Raw genomic sequence first — 18,782 nt, 5'->3', positions numbered from 1 at the left:
ACCATTGGTGAGGACACAGTGAGGAGCAATAATTTCTCTCAAGATCTAGACACTAATTTAATTCTAATTATATATATTTAAAGGACATTATATTATATACAAACATATACAGTACATAAATTTGTAACTACTAAAATCTATTTTGTGACCCGGAATGAACACATGTTAGCATTTTAATTACTATTACATGGCTATCTGAATCTGTCTGAACGCTTTTAATATTTGAGTTATCTACACTAAATTTATGACATGATGTGACAGTGTGTGACAGCGTCAAAGTCAAGTCCGAACAGCTGCATTCTGCTGAAAGCTATTATTATTTTAGGATTTTCTCTACAAATTTGAGAAAATAAAATTACCTGTGAAAATTACTAAAATGTATTTGAGACGATTTACACGTCTTGCTGTACAACAAAATATTAACGTAAGAAGAGATAACATACTATCGAAGCGAACGGCAACAACAACACCTAGTGGAGCTATACTACCAGAACCCGAGAAAACTCCTTTTGGTCTTTTGAGTGTTGTAGCCGCAGTGATTCCGGGTCTTCTTATTGGTGCTGCCATCAGCAAGAATATTGCTAACTTCTTAGAAGAAAATGAATTGTTCGTACCGTCCGACGACGACGATGACGATGACTAGACCCCCAAAGGATCGTAAATTACCAATATTTCGTTATGAATCTCTTATCGCATACTATGTAGACATTATCACTAAAGCGGGTATAAAAAAAATAAACAAGTTATATTGTTAAATTTTATTGTAGGATGGTTACAAAAAATATTAAAATATTTGTGCAGAACACAATTCACAAAATATTATATGGTTATGTAATAAAATCAAATTTTATCATGTTAAGAAGCTTGGTTCTTGTAAAATATTTACACATTGTCTAAAACTTATATATATTTCTTTATTGGCATATGTACATTAGCATTAGTATAATATAATGTTCGATAAATATTCATGGCTTGTAACTATCTGAAAATTAAGCTAGTCAAATAATATTTAATTTATGTTCAGAAATGCCACTTTACGATATCTTGTGCTTTTTTTAAAGTGAAAATGACAAATAAAGATGAAATGGCATGATTCAGTCTTTTATTTGCATGATAATCCTCTGTATGCATTTTAAAGGAGTTATTTACAGAAATCAGATATTATATTAGTTATAGGAGTGTACAGAAAGAAATTATAAAAACATTTTAGAGTTGTGATGTCGCTTGTCTTCTGCAGTATTATGTTGATATTGAAGCCTCACTATTTTAGAAGAAACTAGTAGTAAAAGATAATGACTAGCATGTGTTTGCTTTAGTAATGATAATATAGTTTAATATGATTTATCTTTTATCAATATTATTTGATATTTATTTCTCCGCTTTAATACATTTCCATTGGTATATAATTTTTTATTAAAAATCCCACTTATTGAATTAAATGTCAGTTATTACTTTGATATATAAATTAGTATTGAGTAACCTAATTAAAATCTTAAATGTATAATGATAAAATGACTTAATTCATTGATATAGCATTGAGCCCTGTTAAAAATTTATATAATATCGGACAGGACAGAGTATTGAAGGCATACACAATTTAAAAAGACTAAGATGCGCCAACAAATCATCTACTTTTAATATTTAGTAATGGCAACACTATATCAATGTATTAATTAATACTGTTGATAATTCTTATTCTGGTGGTCGTTTATGCTCCCCCCAGCCGTGGAAGCACTTGGTAAACCTACGAGACTCCTTGTCTTTCAGTGTGAGGAACAGCTTCCTTTGTCTATCTGGTTGCACTGTGTTCATGTGCTGAATGTATACCTTTTGAAGAAAATACGATTACAATTAATGTTTCGAAAATAATTACATCCCAGCTACACGACTCGATGAGTGGTATGGGAAGTAGGCAGGGACGTAGTGTGGCCACGTTACTCGTCATGCCACTCGTCGTGCTCATCGTCCTGCTCACTGCTCCCTATTTTGTCGGCTTTTGCGCGCGAGTCAAAGGACCGGCAATACGAGTGCGAATTAGGGATGGGCGTCATGGAATCAACGGACTAGTTAAATTAACCGTCTATATGTACACTCAACGATTCCACTAGTCCATCGCTCACCAATGCACTAGTTGAATTCAACGGCTAAACAGTCTTATTGATAATCACTACATAGTATAAAACAAAGTCGCTTTCCCTGTCCCTATGTCCCTATGTCCCTTTGTACGCTTAAATCTTTGAAACTACGCAACGGATTTTGATGCGGTTTCTTTTAATAGATAGAGTGATTCAAGAGGAAGGTTTATATGTATAATAACATCCATTAAATAGTGTAAAAGTACTGTTATTTTTGAGGTCGTAAAAAATTACATTTTTTTCGCTTACATTGCAAACGCAGGCTGAATCCTCCGAGTTTTATCAAAATAATGTACTAAGTATTATACACATTGAAAAGGTCTACAGAAAAGTCCGCGATGGTATATGTCTATCTCTTATGGATAACCAACAATAACTTTTTTTTGTCATTTACTTTTTACGACAAATAATGGCTAATTTTTGAAACGATTTTAACCAATACAGCATTAATCCTTAACCAATTAAATACCTTGAATACATTGTTCATTTAATATAGATCTATATGGCCCTTTACACCGTATGATTTAAGTGAATATTTTCGAAGATATTACAGATTTAAAAATTGCGGCAGTACCGGCCGGCCGCCCGGCTATCTATTTTTTTACACGCTTTTTATTAGCTTCACCTGTATTTTTGTTTGTAACCGACTTCTTTGGGCGCGATTTTGACCCACTTTAAACGGCCAGATTTCGTTCAAACTTTGTAGATTTATTGAGGACCGATGACAATACACTAATTTGATAAAGCGTGTTTTTTAGTTTTTTTAACTATCATTTATTCTGTAGTGTATTTAGTATCAGCATTGCACCCGTGCGAAGCCGGGGCGGGTCGCTAGTAAATTATATATATATATATATAAAATATATATATATATATATATAAATTATATATATATATATATATATATATATATATATATATATATATATATATATATATATATATATAATTAATTATTTTATATTATTATATTTTTTATTATTATTATATATAAATAATAAATTATTTTCTTTGAAGTTTTAAAAAAAATATATTTTTGGTTTACAAGACCAATGTTTTGAATTTAAACTATAAAAACAAACGATAATAAGTTTTTTAGTAAAATTTTTTTAGGGAGTATAATTATTTTTGTAAGAAAGCATAAACATTTATTAATTGTTTTATTGAGATTAGAATTTATTGTTTTAAGAATTTATTTAATAATAGTTATTTATTTTACACATGGACTAGTCGAAGATTTTAACTAGTTGAACGACTAGTTGATGAACGACATTTAACGATCTAGTCTCGTTGATGAAAAATACGTCGACGACCCATCCCTAGTGAAGAGCGTCGCGATTAATCGCGCGAGTAGAGCAGTGTGTGGCCAGACGGCAATATCGAGGCGAGCGGCAGCGCGATGAGCAGGACGAGTGGCATAGTGTGGCTGGGATATTATGTATAACATTTAACAAACTTTAAACTGAATGAAAATTAATTATAATATATGTAAATGTTTATATTTTATATTTACTTTGTTATTTATTATACTTGCATATAAAATTATAAAAAAATTTAGGCATGGTAGGTTATATAAGCCACTTTACTTTGGGAACAATCACTAATATCCTGTCTGTGTGTGTGAAATTTGTATTTATGTTTTGTATGCAATAAAGATTATAAATAAATAAATAAATAATATTGAACTACAAGCAAAGAAACTACGAACAATAATTAATTACTTTTACATTTATAATACAGCAATAATTACCTGGGCTGATTTATAAGCTAGCTTGATCTCAACCTCAGAACATTTAGCACCAAGCCACAGGAACACTTGCTCGCCGTTGTCGAGGATCATAATGTCGTCGTCCGCCAGGTCGTCCTGCACAGATATAAATGTAATATTTCGTCTATGTTCCGTGTTTATTGTTTGCATTTTTTATAAAGGTGGTCGAGGATGGATATTTGTTTAAGGGCTGATTTTTCAATCCTTGGTTAAAACTTATTGACGAATAATAATATATTAAACTATATTAAGGGCTGATTTTTCAATCCTTGGTTAAAACTTATTCGTCGAATAATGTATAAAACTACCATTTTAAAAACGTATTCTAATTGCCAGTATTTGACAGTTTACGTGACATTTTAATATTATCGTGTAATACTTTATTGGACGGATAAGTTTTATCCAAGCATTGAAAAATCGGCCCTAAATCATTTCAAAAATTTATTCTAATTACCTGTATTTGACAGTTTACAGGTGACATTTTAAAATGTTCGTGTAATACTTTATTGGACGGATAAATTTTAACCAAGGATTGAAAAATCGGCCCTAAATAAAATTAAATTTTGAACAATTTTTAAATATGATCAATATGATAAATATTAGGTTACTTTTCATATAGTGTGATTTCCATAAGAAATCATACTTTGATGATAGGTGGTGATATTAAATAAAAAAGCGTGAGCGCTTTAATTAAGAAATACTTACACAAGTATTCATGTTAATAAAAATAGAGAACTAAAATTTACTTTCATTCAACATTATAAAAAAAATAGAAATAATCACCAATCAAAAGTATTAATAACTTACCTGACAGAAATCAGTACACTTTTCGGAAACAGTAAAGTATCCCTTCTCATTGGAGCATCGGAACAGTCGCGTGTAGTTGAGGAAGTCAGCGCTCGTGTCGTACGGCTTGCGGCCGCCGAGCGCCACCCAGAAGAAATTGTCTGGTTCGCTGCCTTCTGTTAACACCTGGGGAGAAATTTATTTATTTAATAAGGTGCACACCACAGCTGACAATTTTGCCTCGTTATACACAAATTTAATTACATGTTGCGGTGAAATGCCAACCAATTAATTGTATGCACACAGCATAGTTGAGGTAAAAAAAAATATTAAAAATTACATTATTTAGCACAATTCACAGATCAAGTAAAATAATTTCCTAAAATACATGTCATAAAATAATTTGAATCTAAATCATAGTACAGATAAATATCACATCAAAATTTATATGACGAGGTGTTATTTAGGGAGCTAATTTTTACGGGTAGATTGGAAATAATGAAGTACATCGAAAATTATGAAGAACGAGGGGGAAACCACAAATCTTGAAAATACTTGCAGCAGTTACTGGTAATAAACAGAACGAGAATAAAACCTATAATGTTACTATTTTTGATAGGGTCGTTAACAGAGACATAGATACTAGATGGACATGTGGAAAACTGCACATAAAAAAGGGCGTATAGTTGACATAATATAACAGTTAATCAACAAACTACAGTAATATAACTTAATGGCGCAAATTCATCCTATTAATATTATAAAGGCGAAAGTTTGTATGGATGTTTGTTACTCTTTCACGTAAAAACTACTAAACCGATTACAATGAAATTTAGCACACATATAGAAGGTAACTTGGATTAACACATAGGGTAGGTTTTATCCCGGAAATCCCACGGGAACGGGAACTATGCGGGTTTTCCTTTGAAAACGCGGGCGAAGCCGCGGGCGGAAATCTAGTAAACTTATAAGAATATCCGTATTCCCTATTCTGTAATACTTGATCTACTCTTTTCTTTATGAAACAAAGTATCTAAGTGAAATGAATGAATGAATGAATGAAAAATACTTTATTGCACACTTAATACAGGATTATAAACTAAGAACCATACAACTAACAACATGTACAGAGGGCGGTCTTATCGCTATAAGCGATTTCTGCCAGACAACCCGAAAATTTAAAAGGATTACATTTATAGTGGTGGTGCATTACAAACTTAAAATTTTGATTTGAACTAAAATAGAATGAATAATAAATAAATATAAAATAGTGTGTGTCTAAATAAATATAAAGTAGTGAATTACATTTCCCGCAGCCGGAGGCCCCAAAAGAAACTCAGATATACTTAGAAACTACATTTAATGACTAAAGTGAGACTTTACACCCATGTCTGCACGATGCAGACCGGAGTTCAAGAATGAATTTATACATTTTAATAATTATAAAGACGTAAGCTTGGATGCTAACTCAGGCAAATCGGACTACCATTCTATTCCCGTGCGAACGGCGTATTCATCAGTTTCGTATGAAGGCAGGGCCGTAACTCCTCCCGCCGAAGTTCAGCGACCATTTTTGAATTTTGTGAAAAAATGTTGCTGGAAGCTGGGGCTCATCTGCTCATCTGTGGTCCTCTATAAAGTATGTGTCGATCTGCGTCACATCGTGTATCAAATGGCCAAAATTAAGACTGCACCAACCAGAATTATGTATATAGGGATAGTGATTTGATATATTACAGGATCATTTTCTATAGCAATGGGGGTTTGCATTAAATCTTGCTATTGGATTTTGTGCAAATCTTCCAAATTAACTGAGTTGAGAATTGCGTATTATTATCTTGTATTTTATTTATTTCTAATGTCCTTGATATCTGTACCGCTTATCTTCAGTGCCTGTTCCTTAATTTTGTCATTTACATTTTAGATCTTGAAATTCTCCGACTCGAACATACATCCAGTAGGTATAGTTAATAAGAATGTACCTTGGATTATGACAAAGTCCTCTTGTTGCATTTATAGTAAGGTTTTAGATGAGCGTGGTAAAGATAGTATGTAATGTCGTTCATCTAATTCTTGCGTCGATGCTTTTGAGAGTGAAATAACTGTCGTCTCGCAGGAACTATTTAAGGTTTGATTCTGAATCTGAATGAAGTCCTGAATAAAGTCCGGCTTCGTCTGAATTTGATTGTTTTTCGATTCATAGAGATACCAGATATTATACTTCGGGCATTCAGCCTCTATGTACAAGTATAAGTTACTGTTAGTTGCTATTTAGGGATAGGAAGGGATGAGGGTCTGCCTATTCTTATTTGGAAAAATAACTAAATGAAATAAATCAAAAATATCTGTAGAACTAATGGAAATTTAAAAATTATTACAATTTGCTTATTCGAAAAGTAGTATCCAGGCTTAAGTATATTATAATATTCTCTATCTTTTAATTCTTATAAGTATTTGATTCTTATTATAAATCTTACCTAATTTCTTAATCATCTTCCTAAGTCCTAACTGTTTCCATACGTACCTAACATTGAATGATGAACTTAACATATCTAATAAGGTTTATCTTATTTAATAATTGAATTATTGTGAAATTAATTTTCTTTTGATTTTTCACTATCGGATAAAGAATAGATGGCTGTTTTATATCATTAACTACAATAGCTGATGATATAAACTGAATGCTGATTTTTTTTTTAAAGCTTTAATGAAATTGTCATATTTTATAGCATCTTTGTAATCCAAATGAATACCGGTAATATGATCGATCCTAATCTTCACAGTCAGTAAAGCTATTACAAGCCTAGTGTGTAAAGTTCGGATCATATGTATACCGATAAGGCGATTCACTATACGAATAATTCTCGGAATAAAAGTCAGGGCCGTACTCAGGTGGATATAATTCATGCATATTCATTTCACGCATTTTTAAATAATTATGTGTTAAAGGTAAACCTCTAACAGGTTTACTTAAATGCTTTTCTATCATTTTTACTAATTATTAAAATTATTTTTATTCTGTAAATAAGATGCATTTAATTCTCCGTACAAAAATTCTAATGATTAAATTAAATGAACTGAAATGAAAAACTTATTTGTCACAATTTTTAAACGTTTTTCCAATTGAAATCGGCCGCATACATTGAATTCCTTAACCTAAAGCCTCCTATAAACCGCGAATAAAATTTTGTAGTATTTTTTTTATAAAATGTACTTTTTGCCTATACCTACTACTGATTCATGAAGCGAAATGTAAGTCATGAAATTGCTAAATACTTGCTGATATTTTTCGTAAAATTCCTGCGGGGTGCTACTATCCTGTGTCGCAAATGCCAAATCATTATATAGAGTGGTTTTGTCTTTTTGATCCTGAAATTATTTATTAATGTATTTTGAATACCTACTCAATTTTGGGTATGCTATTCGAGTTAATTGTAATTTTATTCAATTTATCATTGATTAAGAAATTAGGCTATTCACTACCTTCACCAGTACTTATATAACTTTATAATCTAGTTAGTCTAATTAATTTTAAAATAAATCTCTACTATTTTTTTAAACTAGTCTACGAGCAGCCTAACTCAATGTAGTGCTCTCGGGAATTTGACTTTCACGGATGGAAAATCATGGAAAGGAAATTAGGACTAAAAATATAAACTATAGGAAAAGGAAGCAACCCAGAACTATTCTATGTACTTACCAATAATTAATCTGGTTACTTTTTGGGATCGATGTTTTGATATAGCCTCCAGGCCGCAGAAACCGTAGATTCTGGATCCTCAGCTCCGTAGCGATAGCAAGGTTACTATCTATGCCACGTTTTTTGAGGATCCTACCGACTGCGCCAATTACATTTCCCGCAGCCGGAGGCCCCAAAAGAAACTCAGATATACTTAGAAACTACATTTAATGACTAAAGTGAGACTTTACACCCATGTCTGCACGATGCAGACCGGAGTTCAAGAATGAATTTATACATTTTAATAATTATAAAGACGTAAGCTTGGATGCTAACTCAGGCAAATCGGACTACCATTCTATTCCCGTGCGAACGGCGTATTCATCAGTTTCGTATGAAGGCAGGGCCGTAACTAGTGTGTCTAAGTGTGTGGTTACTATTACATGATAAACAATGATATTTAAAATAAGAAAATTCAATTTATCTGTGTTTATCACCTGCAAGCTAACCCACGGGCTGTTAAACTTGTCCTCCGCGATGAGCTCGATGAGTCTCGCCGAGTCCGCGTCGCTGTGCGCGCCGATCCACGCGTACACGATCGCGGACGACGTCTCCTTGGCGCCCTCTAGCGGCACGTTCAATATGTAGCTGGTAATAAAAAAAAATGGTTGTTTGTAAAGTAGGTTTACGATCGGATGTTTACGTGATAACGTCTTATTGGTGGCAGCGCTCGATATGAGACGGGAGATCGGTCCGTCTCTCTCTCATACCTGCGATCGCGCTCGTGAGGTTTTGGTTCGGGTGACATGTTCAGAAACTTGTGTCACAACACAAGTTTCTGAACATGTCACCCGACTAAAACGACTTTAAAAACGTTATCACGTCAAAAAAGAAATAATGACATATCAATCTATACTAATATTATAAAGCTGAAGTTGTTTGTTTGTTTGAACGCGCTAATCTCAGGAACTGGTCCTGGTCCGATTTGAAAAAGTCTTTCGGTGCTAGATAGCCTTTATGAAGGAAGGTTATAGGCTATATATCATCATGCTAAGACCATAAGGAGCGAAGCAATGCAGGTAAAATCACGGGGCACAGGGCACAGGAATAAAAAACTTTCTACTAGTGGATAGAATTTTTAAAAACTTTAACAGTTCTTATTTTTCATTACAAAAAAAAACTCAAAACATTTAACCCTGCTAAGTAGTTTTGGAAACAAATTTTCCATCCTCGTAATTTAATATGTACATTATAGTTACAGTAAGTCAGATTCAAATGCAATGCAGTTAAATGTGTTGTCTACTAGTACTAATACCATAATAATCTTACCAAAAAGCCGAGTTAAGTTGTGTGGCATCAGCTTTAACCTGCACGAGTCGGGTGCACAGTGCGGACCCGTTGCTACGGAGCTCGAATAGTTCCACTGGCTGCCGACCCTCCTGGGAAATTGTATATTTGTGCATATTATTTATTTAGATTTTAGTAGAAACTAGCAAACCAGGCGAACTCCGTTTCGCCACCAGAGACACCTTTTCTTTGCTATAAACCTCACGGAGCCCGAAACCTTTCCAACGAATGCAAAAGTGTGGAAATCAGTTCGTGCATTCTGGAGTTATAGCGTCAGGAAGGAAAACCCGACTTATTTTTATATAGTAGCACACCCCGGACACTCCATACAAAATGATCGTTTTGACAGTCACACTGCAGAGACTGCAAATTTGTGTGTTAACGCTTTATGGTTAGCACATTTGTGATTAGCGTAAAAAAAAATTCGCGTGTTTCTGATGAAATACATCCGTAAACAGCACAATATCTAACCATTTTCTACGAAAAACGATAATCACAAATCCAAAATAATAAAATTACTTTCAGTCAATTTGATTAATGTTGTCAATCTTCGTTGCGTATCGTCCTTGCAGAAAAATATGGCCCATTTTATGTCTGATCGCGCGGGGGTGAGTTAAGTTTAATTTTGGCGGGAGGCGGAGAGTGTCCGTTCTGTAGCGTTTAGCTACTACATATTATGTATTCTGTGATAGTAGATTAAAATTAAAATATATTTAATGTCACTGGTAGTTCTTCAAGAATTCTTTTGATATTCTGAATTATAATGACTTAATTTCAGAATAAGTTGCAATAAAATCAAAGTATCTCACCACTTTCGCGTTCCGCTTGCCGTCCCTAATAATGAATCTCCTCTTGAAATGCGCCATGAACTTCAAGCTCTCTTGTTGCTGATGCGTCCTGACTACATCCAGTCTCTTACAAAGCTGTTTGAACTTTCTCTCTAACCCGAATGTGAAAGTCAACCAGCCCATATTTGGAGCCTTCCTTCCTTGCCAGAAGTAAACCACCCAGGAAGCAGATTCAGCTTCAACGTCTTCATCGATTTCTTCTTCATCATCATCAACCGCAGGTACCACGTATCTACATAGAAACACATAGCAATCGTGGCTATAGAACACTCCTAGTTCTTGGTCTGGGAGTCGGACAAAATGCCTTCCTTCTAGAACGAAAGCTTCCATTGCTTCTAGATCTTCGTTCCACTCGTCTGCGAGTGTTTTTGCTTCAGCCGCTGACATCGCCGGTTGGCGAGGTGTGAATAGCGCAGAGAGATCCGTTCTGAAATTATTGTGGGATAAGTGCCTGCATTTTGTATCATAAATTAAAAACAAATAATTAAAATAGAGAAATAATAAATGCGGCAATAAATGAAATAGTTATTAAAATTTAAATATTTTTCAGCATCACGGAAATTCTGGAAATAGTAACGTAAAAATTGTCTACAGACTAAATTTAAGAAAAGCAATTAATTTGAACATTTAATAAGTCTTATAAGCTTTTTAAATATTTTTTGTTGGTTACTTAAAGTAAGGCTTTGAAAAAAAACAACAGAGAAGTTTATATCTAGAGGTATAACCTACAAGTTCTAAATCTCGAATTTTTTTGATACATTGTAATAACACCTTTTTTGTAACTACATTCTTGTAAATAAATGAAATTTGAATTTGAATTTGAATTTGAATTTACATATATTATTATTCATATTTATATAAATATAATATAATTCATATTTTACATACTTGGTCTCTTGGTTTCTTGCCCATCCGGCTAGATCGGCGCCCGTGCGAGCTACAGACTCCGCAGTGCGGGTGAAGTCCACTGCGATCACCTCCTCCCAGCCCAGGAAGTATGTCTTGAACACCTGGAGGTGAAGAAGGAGGTGAGAAAGTGTGTGTGTTTATCGTTTCAAATAAAAGTATGATTGCAAATCATAAACTATACTTATATATCATATACTTCCTTATCTATATATTTATTTTAAGTACCTAGATTTAATTCTTTTTTAATATTAAGGTGAACCGCAATCGCCGGTACAGCCTGAAAGTCAGCGCTGCTTTTGTGCAGCATTTTGCTGAGGCTGTATCCGTTTGCCTAGTTTTAAGATAAATTTTGTAATGTTTTTGGCTGTTTTTTTTTTGGCAATAAATTTCTTTTCTTTAAAATCATTTAGATTTTCAAATCATTTAAAGGTTCAAATTATATTCAATAATATAAATTCTAGTGAAAATGTAAGTTCAAATTATACGTTTTAGTTATTAATTAATAAAAAAAATGGATGAAATCGTATTACATAGTATTGTGTGCATTCTACATTATTTTCAATTGTCATAATATTTATTAAATAAAGCAAGTCTATTGAGGGTTATAATCGTTTGTTCTGTTCCTCATATTTTAAGCTTAGTATGGGATCAGATCGTGCCGTGTGTGAAAATTGTCCTGAAATATTTATTTATTTATTTATTCAGTTTGTCCTTCCCACTTATCAAAACCAAATGAAATTGTGAAATAAAAGTGTATAAGTGCGGGTACCTGTGTCTCGGTGCCCTCCTGCAGGCGCGTGACGAGCGCGTGGTGCGGGCGCGGCACCATGTTGAACAGCTCCTGCGCCAGCTTCACCGCCGCCGCGCGCACCAAGCGGGATGACTTCTTGCCGAACCTACGAGCGGGGTATTTTAGTTAATAGTCGATTTATTTTATTGTATTTTAATGTTATTCGTGCAAAAAAATTAATAAATGCAAAAAATGTCTCTGGACTATAATCCAGAGGTGGCGCGAACACCCTGTGATAACGGGTGCCTTTATAAAAAAAAAATAGTCGATTTAAGATTGGTTTAACAGTTATTCAAGGGAAAGTTTATTGACCGCATGAATTTGTCATGTTTTAATTTGGTCGTGTAGGGAGTGGTGGAAAAATGATGTATTGAAAAATGATGTAAATGGTGGGGTAGTTAGATTCTGCTTCGTCCCTAAAATGAGGATAAATATAAATCCAAGTGCACACGCAGAGCACTGACCACACGAACACGTCAGTACGCGCGTCCAGTATGTACACGTTGCGCGTGGCGAGCGCGTCGCGGGCCAGCTGCCCCTCCGCCTGCGGCAGCTCCAGGTAGCCCATGCCCAGCTCCACGCGGTACAGCCTCGGCGCTGGCCAGCTGAAGTCCTGCGGCACGTGCTCCTGGGGAGAGGGAAATTTATTATTTTTTTACAATTGCAAAAAATTTCCAATTAGACTTTCAATTATTCGAAAAAAGAAATTAAATTTTATTTGTAAATTTCTTAACTTAATTTTGTAAAAGACATAAAAAAAATGTATGCGTGTACTAGAGTACACACGTAAGAAGTAAAACTTCTTTATGACCTTAAAAATGTCACGAGTATGGCGTAACGCAAAAATGTCACGCGTACGGCGTAACGCAAAAATGTTACACTAAATTTTTGTCCACCCCCGATAAAGAAGTTTCACTTCAACAAAAGATCTTAAAAAAAACATCCATCAATATGCGTAAAATATAACGTAACATGACTTACTTCAGGAACAAATGGCATATCCCCATCGTAACCAAGAACTTCCCAAAAGCTTCTGGGTTCCTTGCCCGGTGGTTCCGTAATTAACTCAGCCTTATTCTTCCTTTCTTCTTTGTTGATTTTCTCCGCGAACAGTCGAGATTTCGATTTGAGCGTATTCTTCGCTTTCTTGCCATTCCTGGAAAAATAGAAAAGTGTTGAAAATGCCCCCATTTTCATAGGAATATGTGAAGAATAAGCGACTGTCATAGAAATCTAAATAACTATGGTATAAATCTATCTATGGTGACTGTCATAACTTACCATAAATAAATAATCAGTCCTGTGTCTAGCACGAAGACGTATCTCGGATCGAGTGAAGCAGCTTCTACGGCCACTGGCTCTAAGTGGATACTACTGCCAGCTCCGTGAACACGGTATAAACGTGTTACGTAGTGCTGAAAGTTAAGGCAATAAATAAAAATTGTTCTGGATGATAATAGACAAAATAATGCGTGAAGTTATGAGCCTTAGTCAATGAAGAAGACAAAGAAAAATTTTTATTAGTACTATTAATTATGCATTTAAGCTTGGACATTTAACTTATGGAACAAATTATCGAGTCTGACAATGATGAATTAAAAAAAATATAAGTATTAATAGTCAGAAGAGAGAATTAATAAAACTATAGACTAACCGGATCATCCACAGTGAAGAATCCTGAGGGTGTCCTACTACCATTTATATAAACAGGCGGTAAAGGGAACAACGCCAAAAACTCCGGCGTCTCGTCCGCTTGCTCGTGGCGTTGCGTGCGTTTCGCGCCCAGGAAGTTGCGTAGATTCACCGCGTGCATCGCCGCACATGCGCCTTTGTCCAGCTACAGATAATATATTGGTAATACAATTCGAAATTTGAATTTTGATTTATTTTTCTATAATAATAGGCGTCCATAATACTTTTCTTATTCATACATTTAAAATTAAGAAAAATATTGCAGGCAATTATTTAAATGGATAGATAACTATGTTTTTATAATATGTAATACTAACTTGCATATTTTATAAAAAAAATATTATGTTAAATATTTCGTATGCATGGATGAGTATAAGGAGTGCTTACTGTAGCTTTAGATCCGATCCAGAAATGAATATCCCAAGAAAGCTGTCCTTGCTCTTCGATGGATGTTTTCAATATGATGTAGCAATCGCCTTCAAAGAATTTGCCGTGCGCTACCTACAATCACAATAAAAATCCATGTATTTTACCAATATGCAATTTTTTGGACTACTTCACTAAAGATTAACATACATTTTCAAATGTTTCTGATACAAACATTTGAAAATGTATGTTAATCTTTATTGCGCGCACAAATATCTTTCTAGCAAGGATATAGATAAAAGTATTAAATTGAATAAATTATTTCGGTAAATATGTCCTAGATCTATACGTAGAATACTCACTTCATCAACAGGAGCTGGGATAAAGTTCTCAATCTCCCACACTTGTAACCCCGGCGTCTGGCCCGTGTCTTCATCAAAGAACTCCGAATAGTCCAATGGCGGCTTCTCTAAGCTTTCGTCCCAACGCTTTGGCCTAAAAATAAAATAAATACTATTAATTTGAAGTGTACTAGTTATGAATTTTGACACCATTTCAAGGAAAAAGTAATTCAATAAATTTAATTACCGTGTTTTTATATAAAATACCATAATAATTGCGGCCAATTATTCAGTAAATGCAAAATGGAAGGAACTTCTCATTGGCAGGAGACATGTGCATTATTTATGAAAGATAAATTAAATAAACTTCATGTGTAGAAAATCTTTACAAATGAGTCAGGGGATGTTTATAAACATATTTACAAACATGTATGTCAACAAAGTAGAAATATTCTGAAACAGTTGTACATTGTATTTATATTGGTCACAATGAATTAATTTGTAGCTATCAGAGAATTTTATAAAGTACAAAAAAAATCATGATAAGGACATATTCCCAGACACAATGAAATAGCAACAGTCTAAGTAACAAAAAAAAACTTACTTATGATATTTTGAAATTTACTTCTGGCTTTATAACGTGCCTATATTATTTACGCGAAAGTTATAATATGTTATATGAAGTTAATATAAATTGATATTTGAATGAATGAATGAATAGAAATATTAGTGTTCGCGGCGTCCAACGTATATACTACAACTAATTTATGAATTACACCGCAAATGTTTTAATAAATTCAAGCCTGCTTGTGTCAATTCCATGTTGTGAACCAAATGATTGAAAAAAAAAGATGTTCATAGTTCGATGTCATGTGTCCAGGTTTGACCTGGCTGGCAATACTCACTTGAGCTCGCTATTGGGCTGGTCGCGCAGCTCGTTCGCGTTCTGCGTGTTGGCCTGCTCCTGCATGCCGCGCAGGATCACCGCGGAGTCCTTCTGCTCGGGCTCCGCGCGCCCGCGGCGCAGGCGCAGCTTGCGCGCTATCGGGTCCGACTTGCCGTTGCCTAGTGGAGAGTCACGTGGTTTAGATGTGTCGCTTATTGGTTAATGTTGTGTATATTTAACAGTCAAAGACGGAAATCGCTGAGCGATAAATTTACAATGCGATATGGTCATACTTTAAAGATTCCTAAACGCGAAATTCGTTCTGTGGCTCTATTCAAAACGCTCACGTTGTGTCAATCATACAAAGACCATGTATCGAAAGTCACGTTGTGGCAAGGAAATAATGCCATAACGCGATCTAAATATTAGTCGGTTTAGCTACAACTTATTTGGGCATTTTTCAAACAAATTATATTTATTATTATAAAAAAAAAAATCCTACATAAATTCCTGCATTCACAAAAAAAAGATCACATCCCTTAATTTTTGTTTTATATTTTCAGTAAGGTAACAAAAATTACTTACAACTTGGTGCCGCTAATTCCGGAGTGGCAGCCCCAGCCAACTGCAACTGGGTTTGTAGAGAGAAGTCCACATTATAATACTGAAGGCCAGAACCCTTCGGCCTCTCCACAGGTTTCGGCGGCATAACTAGATCTGGGTTGCCATGTAATTGAAGACTTTCCAAATCACTCAGCAAATGTATCGCATCAGGCATTGTTATTAGCTTATTGCAGCTTAAATTTAGTTTTTTTAGGGACCCACATCTGTAAGAAAGTTGTCATAAAGTCTACATTTAAATTAATTTTACCTAACAACAGAACCGAATTATTAGAATTAGAATAAAAAAATAAAACATTGCTTTCAAAGAATTGTATATTAATACCAATAATACCAGTGTCATTGAAGAAATGAATTTGTATTTTAATTATCTTTATAACATTAATAATTGTACCTGCAAAGTCCCTCCGGTATCATCTTCAATAAGTTATTTGCAGCAGAGAACACCTCTAGGGCTCCAAGCTTGCCGATCCCGGATGGTATTCCCTCGAAGTCCAACTGATTATCATCAACATGAAGCCTCCGCAAGTTTTGCAATTTACACAATGATGCTGGCAGTGCAGTTAGCTTGTTACGAGATAAATTGAGACTTTCCAACTTCTGCCAGATGTCCATTGCTGTAAAAATTTTTTCTTAATTATGGAAAGTTGAATTATAAACCTTGTTGAAAAGTTCTACCAACAAAGATGAATAAATTTAAATATAATCCGTTTATTAACTAGTTAAAATATTATCTTAACATGGTCTTGAGGTAAAAAAGTGGAGAAATTCTATACAATATAATACGTATTGTCAACCCTAAGGAACAAAACCATTGAACTAACATTATTTCATGCGCAGAAATCTATGTGTGTGTGTGTGTTGAATTTAAAAAAGTTATGGTTATATTGCTTACCTGAGGAAACTTCATTAATCTCATTATCACTAAGATTAAGCCTCTTCAAGTTCTGCAATGAGTACAATGCGTCAGGCACCTTGGTGAGGGCATTCATTGACAAGTCTACGTCAGATAAGTTACATAGGGTGTCCAGGGATGTTGGCAGGTTGGCGAGTGTGCGCTGTGTATTACGCATGTGCAGTGTTTCCAAGCTTTGCAGTGAAGGTAATTGCCTAAAATAAAAAGAATAATATTTTAATAGCTGGATTTACAAGAAATAAGAAGCAAGTCTTAATATGTGTAAATAATAACATTAATATTGTTCTACAGCATACGGGGTGGATTTTTGAGACGGTTAAGGTACCTGTCCTTACTGACTGGTCTCAAAAATCCATCCTGTATGCAGCAGATCAATAATAATTAGTTGAACAAAAAGAAACATTTTTAAAATGAATTTTCATATAAATATTGTAAATTTACATGAAATAAACACTTAATAACTCACCTCAACTGAAATAGTCCTAGTGGGTTGTCATTTAGAATGAGAGTTTGCAAGTTCACCAGTCTTCTAGTCTGAGGGGGCAGAGTCTCCAAAACATTATTGGACAAATCCAAAAACAGTAGATCCGTTAATTGCACAAATAATGTTGGTGGGATGCTTTCAATCCTAAAATTTGAGTAGTGTTAATCATATTTTCCTATTACTATCACTTTTAAATATTTGTTTTGTTCTCGTTCTGAATCAAATGGATATCACATGGATCTTAGACTAATTCTAGTTTTGATTCATTTTTTGCCTTATTAACTTTACATTAGTTATTGAATTAAACAATCAGTTACACCATTTTCATTATAAATAATAAGTGTTCAATACAGTAACTGATAATATTGTATTACTTATTTATATGAAGAATGCAAACAATAAAGAATATTTATCACTTATTTATGAAATGACTCATATCAAACTATGAAACTTACTTGTTGTGGCTAAGATTTAATACAAGCAATGATTTAGCCTTTTCTAATCCTTCTGGTACTTCCTTAAGTCTATTGTGAGAGAGGTCAAGTGTTGTCAACTCTTCTAAGTGAAATAGTTCTGCAGGAATCCCAGAACTTTTTACCTTATTATGCCTTACATTTAATGACCGCAGACATTTCAGTTCTGTCAATTCCCCAAATAGTTTCTCTAAATCATTTTTCTTCAGCGATAAGTTTTCCTAGAAATATTATAAGTGTAGAGATACAGTACACAAACAGTGCAATAATATTAGAAAATATCAACCTAATTACCAATTTCATGAGCTTTCCCAATTCCTCGGGGACATCCGTTAAATTTGTTTTATCGAGTCGAAGCCATTGCAGGCCTGTCATATACCGAATCGCATCAGGAAATTTACCATCCTGAAATTAGAACAACATTTAGACCAAAATCTTCCGGAGGTTAGCAATATGACATCATACGCGATACAAATAATAAAGTAAACTATACATACGCTAAAATCATTGCAAGTAAAATCTACTCCTCGCACAAATGGCAATAGACCCGTATTTGCCATATTTACATTCGTTTTATAACAATTAATAACATTTGAAATCAATTATTTTCAACGATCTCAATAATTTTCTTTGTATTGACAATTATTTAATGACATATGATGTTCGTGAAATGACAGTGACGTTGACTGTAAATTGTTTGATATTGCCATTATTTAAAAATTTATATAAAGTAGTAGACTA

The 18,782-nt window shown here is 34.0% G+C and overlaps 2 protein-coding genes across 2 annotated transcripts; one reads left to right on the top strand and one right to left on the bottom strand.

Moving 5' to 3' along the window:
• The first annotated feature begins 270 nt into the window (after positions 1-270).
• Positions 271-1,093, top strand: EMRE (Essential MCU regulator). Its single transcript, XM_090108393.1, has one exon. It carries the CDS (start codon positions 377-379, stop codon positions 641-643), a length of 267 nt encoding a protein of 88 aa, XP_089964519.1. The 5' UTR covers positions 271-376; the 3' UTR covers positions 644-1,093.
• fliI (FLII actin remodeling protein) lies at positions 1,087-18,689 on the bottom strand. Its single transcript, XM_090108392.1, has 22 exons — positions 18,539-18,689; positions 18,336-18,446; positions 18,024-18,262; positions 17,551-17,712; positions 17,064-17,278; positions 16,563-16,785; positions 16,133-16,374; positions 15,567-15,726; positions 14,683-14,815; positions 14,342-14,455; positions 13,917-14,099; positions 13,544-13,677; positions 13,244-13,418; positions 12,727-12,890; positions 12,242-12,368; positions 11,452-11,573; positions 10,525-10,990; positions 9,698-9,807; positions 8,866-9,016; positions 4,711-4,875; positions 3,886-3,999; positions 1,087-1,827 (listed from the first exon to the last, which is right to left on the bottom strand). Exons 1-22 carry the CDS (start codon positions 18,599-18,601, stop codon positions 1,693-1,695), a joined length of 3,708 nt encoding a protein of 1,235 aa, XP_089964518.1. The 5' UTR covers positions 18,602-18,689; the 3' UTR covers positions 1,087-1,692.
• Positions 18,690-18,782: the final 93 nt, after the last annotated feature.

Source organism: Colias eurytheme, chromosome 13 (genome assembly GCF_061535395.1).
Source record: "Colias eurytheme isolate Ceu_HAF_F1 chromosome 13, ilColEury1 Martin Lab GWU primary, whole genome shotgun sequence".
In the NCBI taxonomy this organism is placed as follows: Eukaryota; Metazoa; Arthropoda; class Insecta; order Lepidoptera; family Pieridae; genus Colias; species Colias eurytheme.
This window is presented reverse-complemented; position numbering and strand designations above follow the sequence as displayed.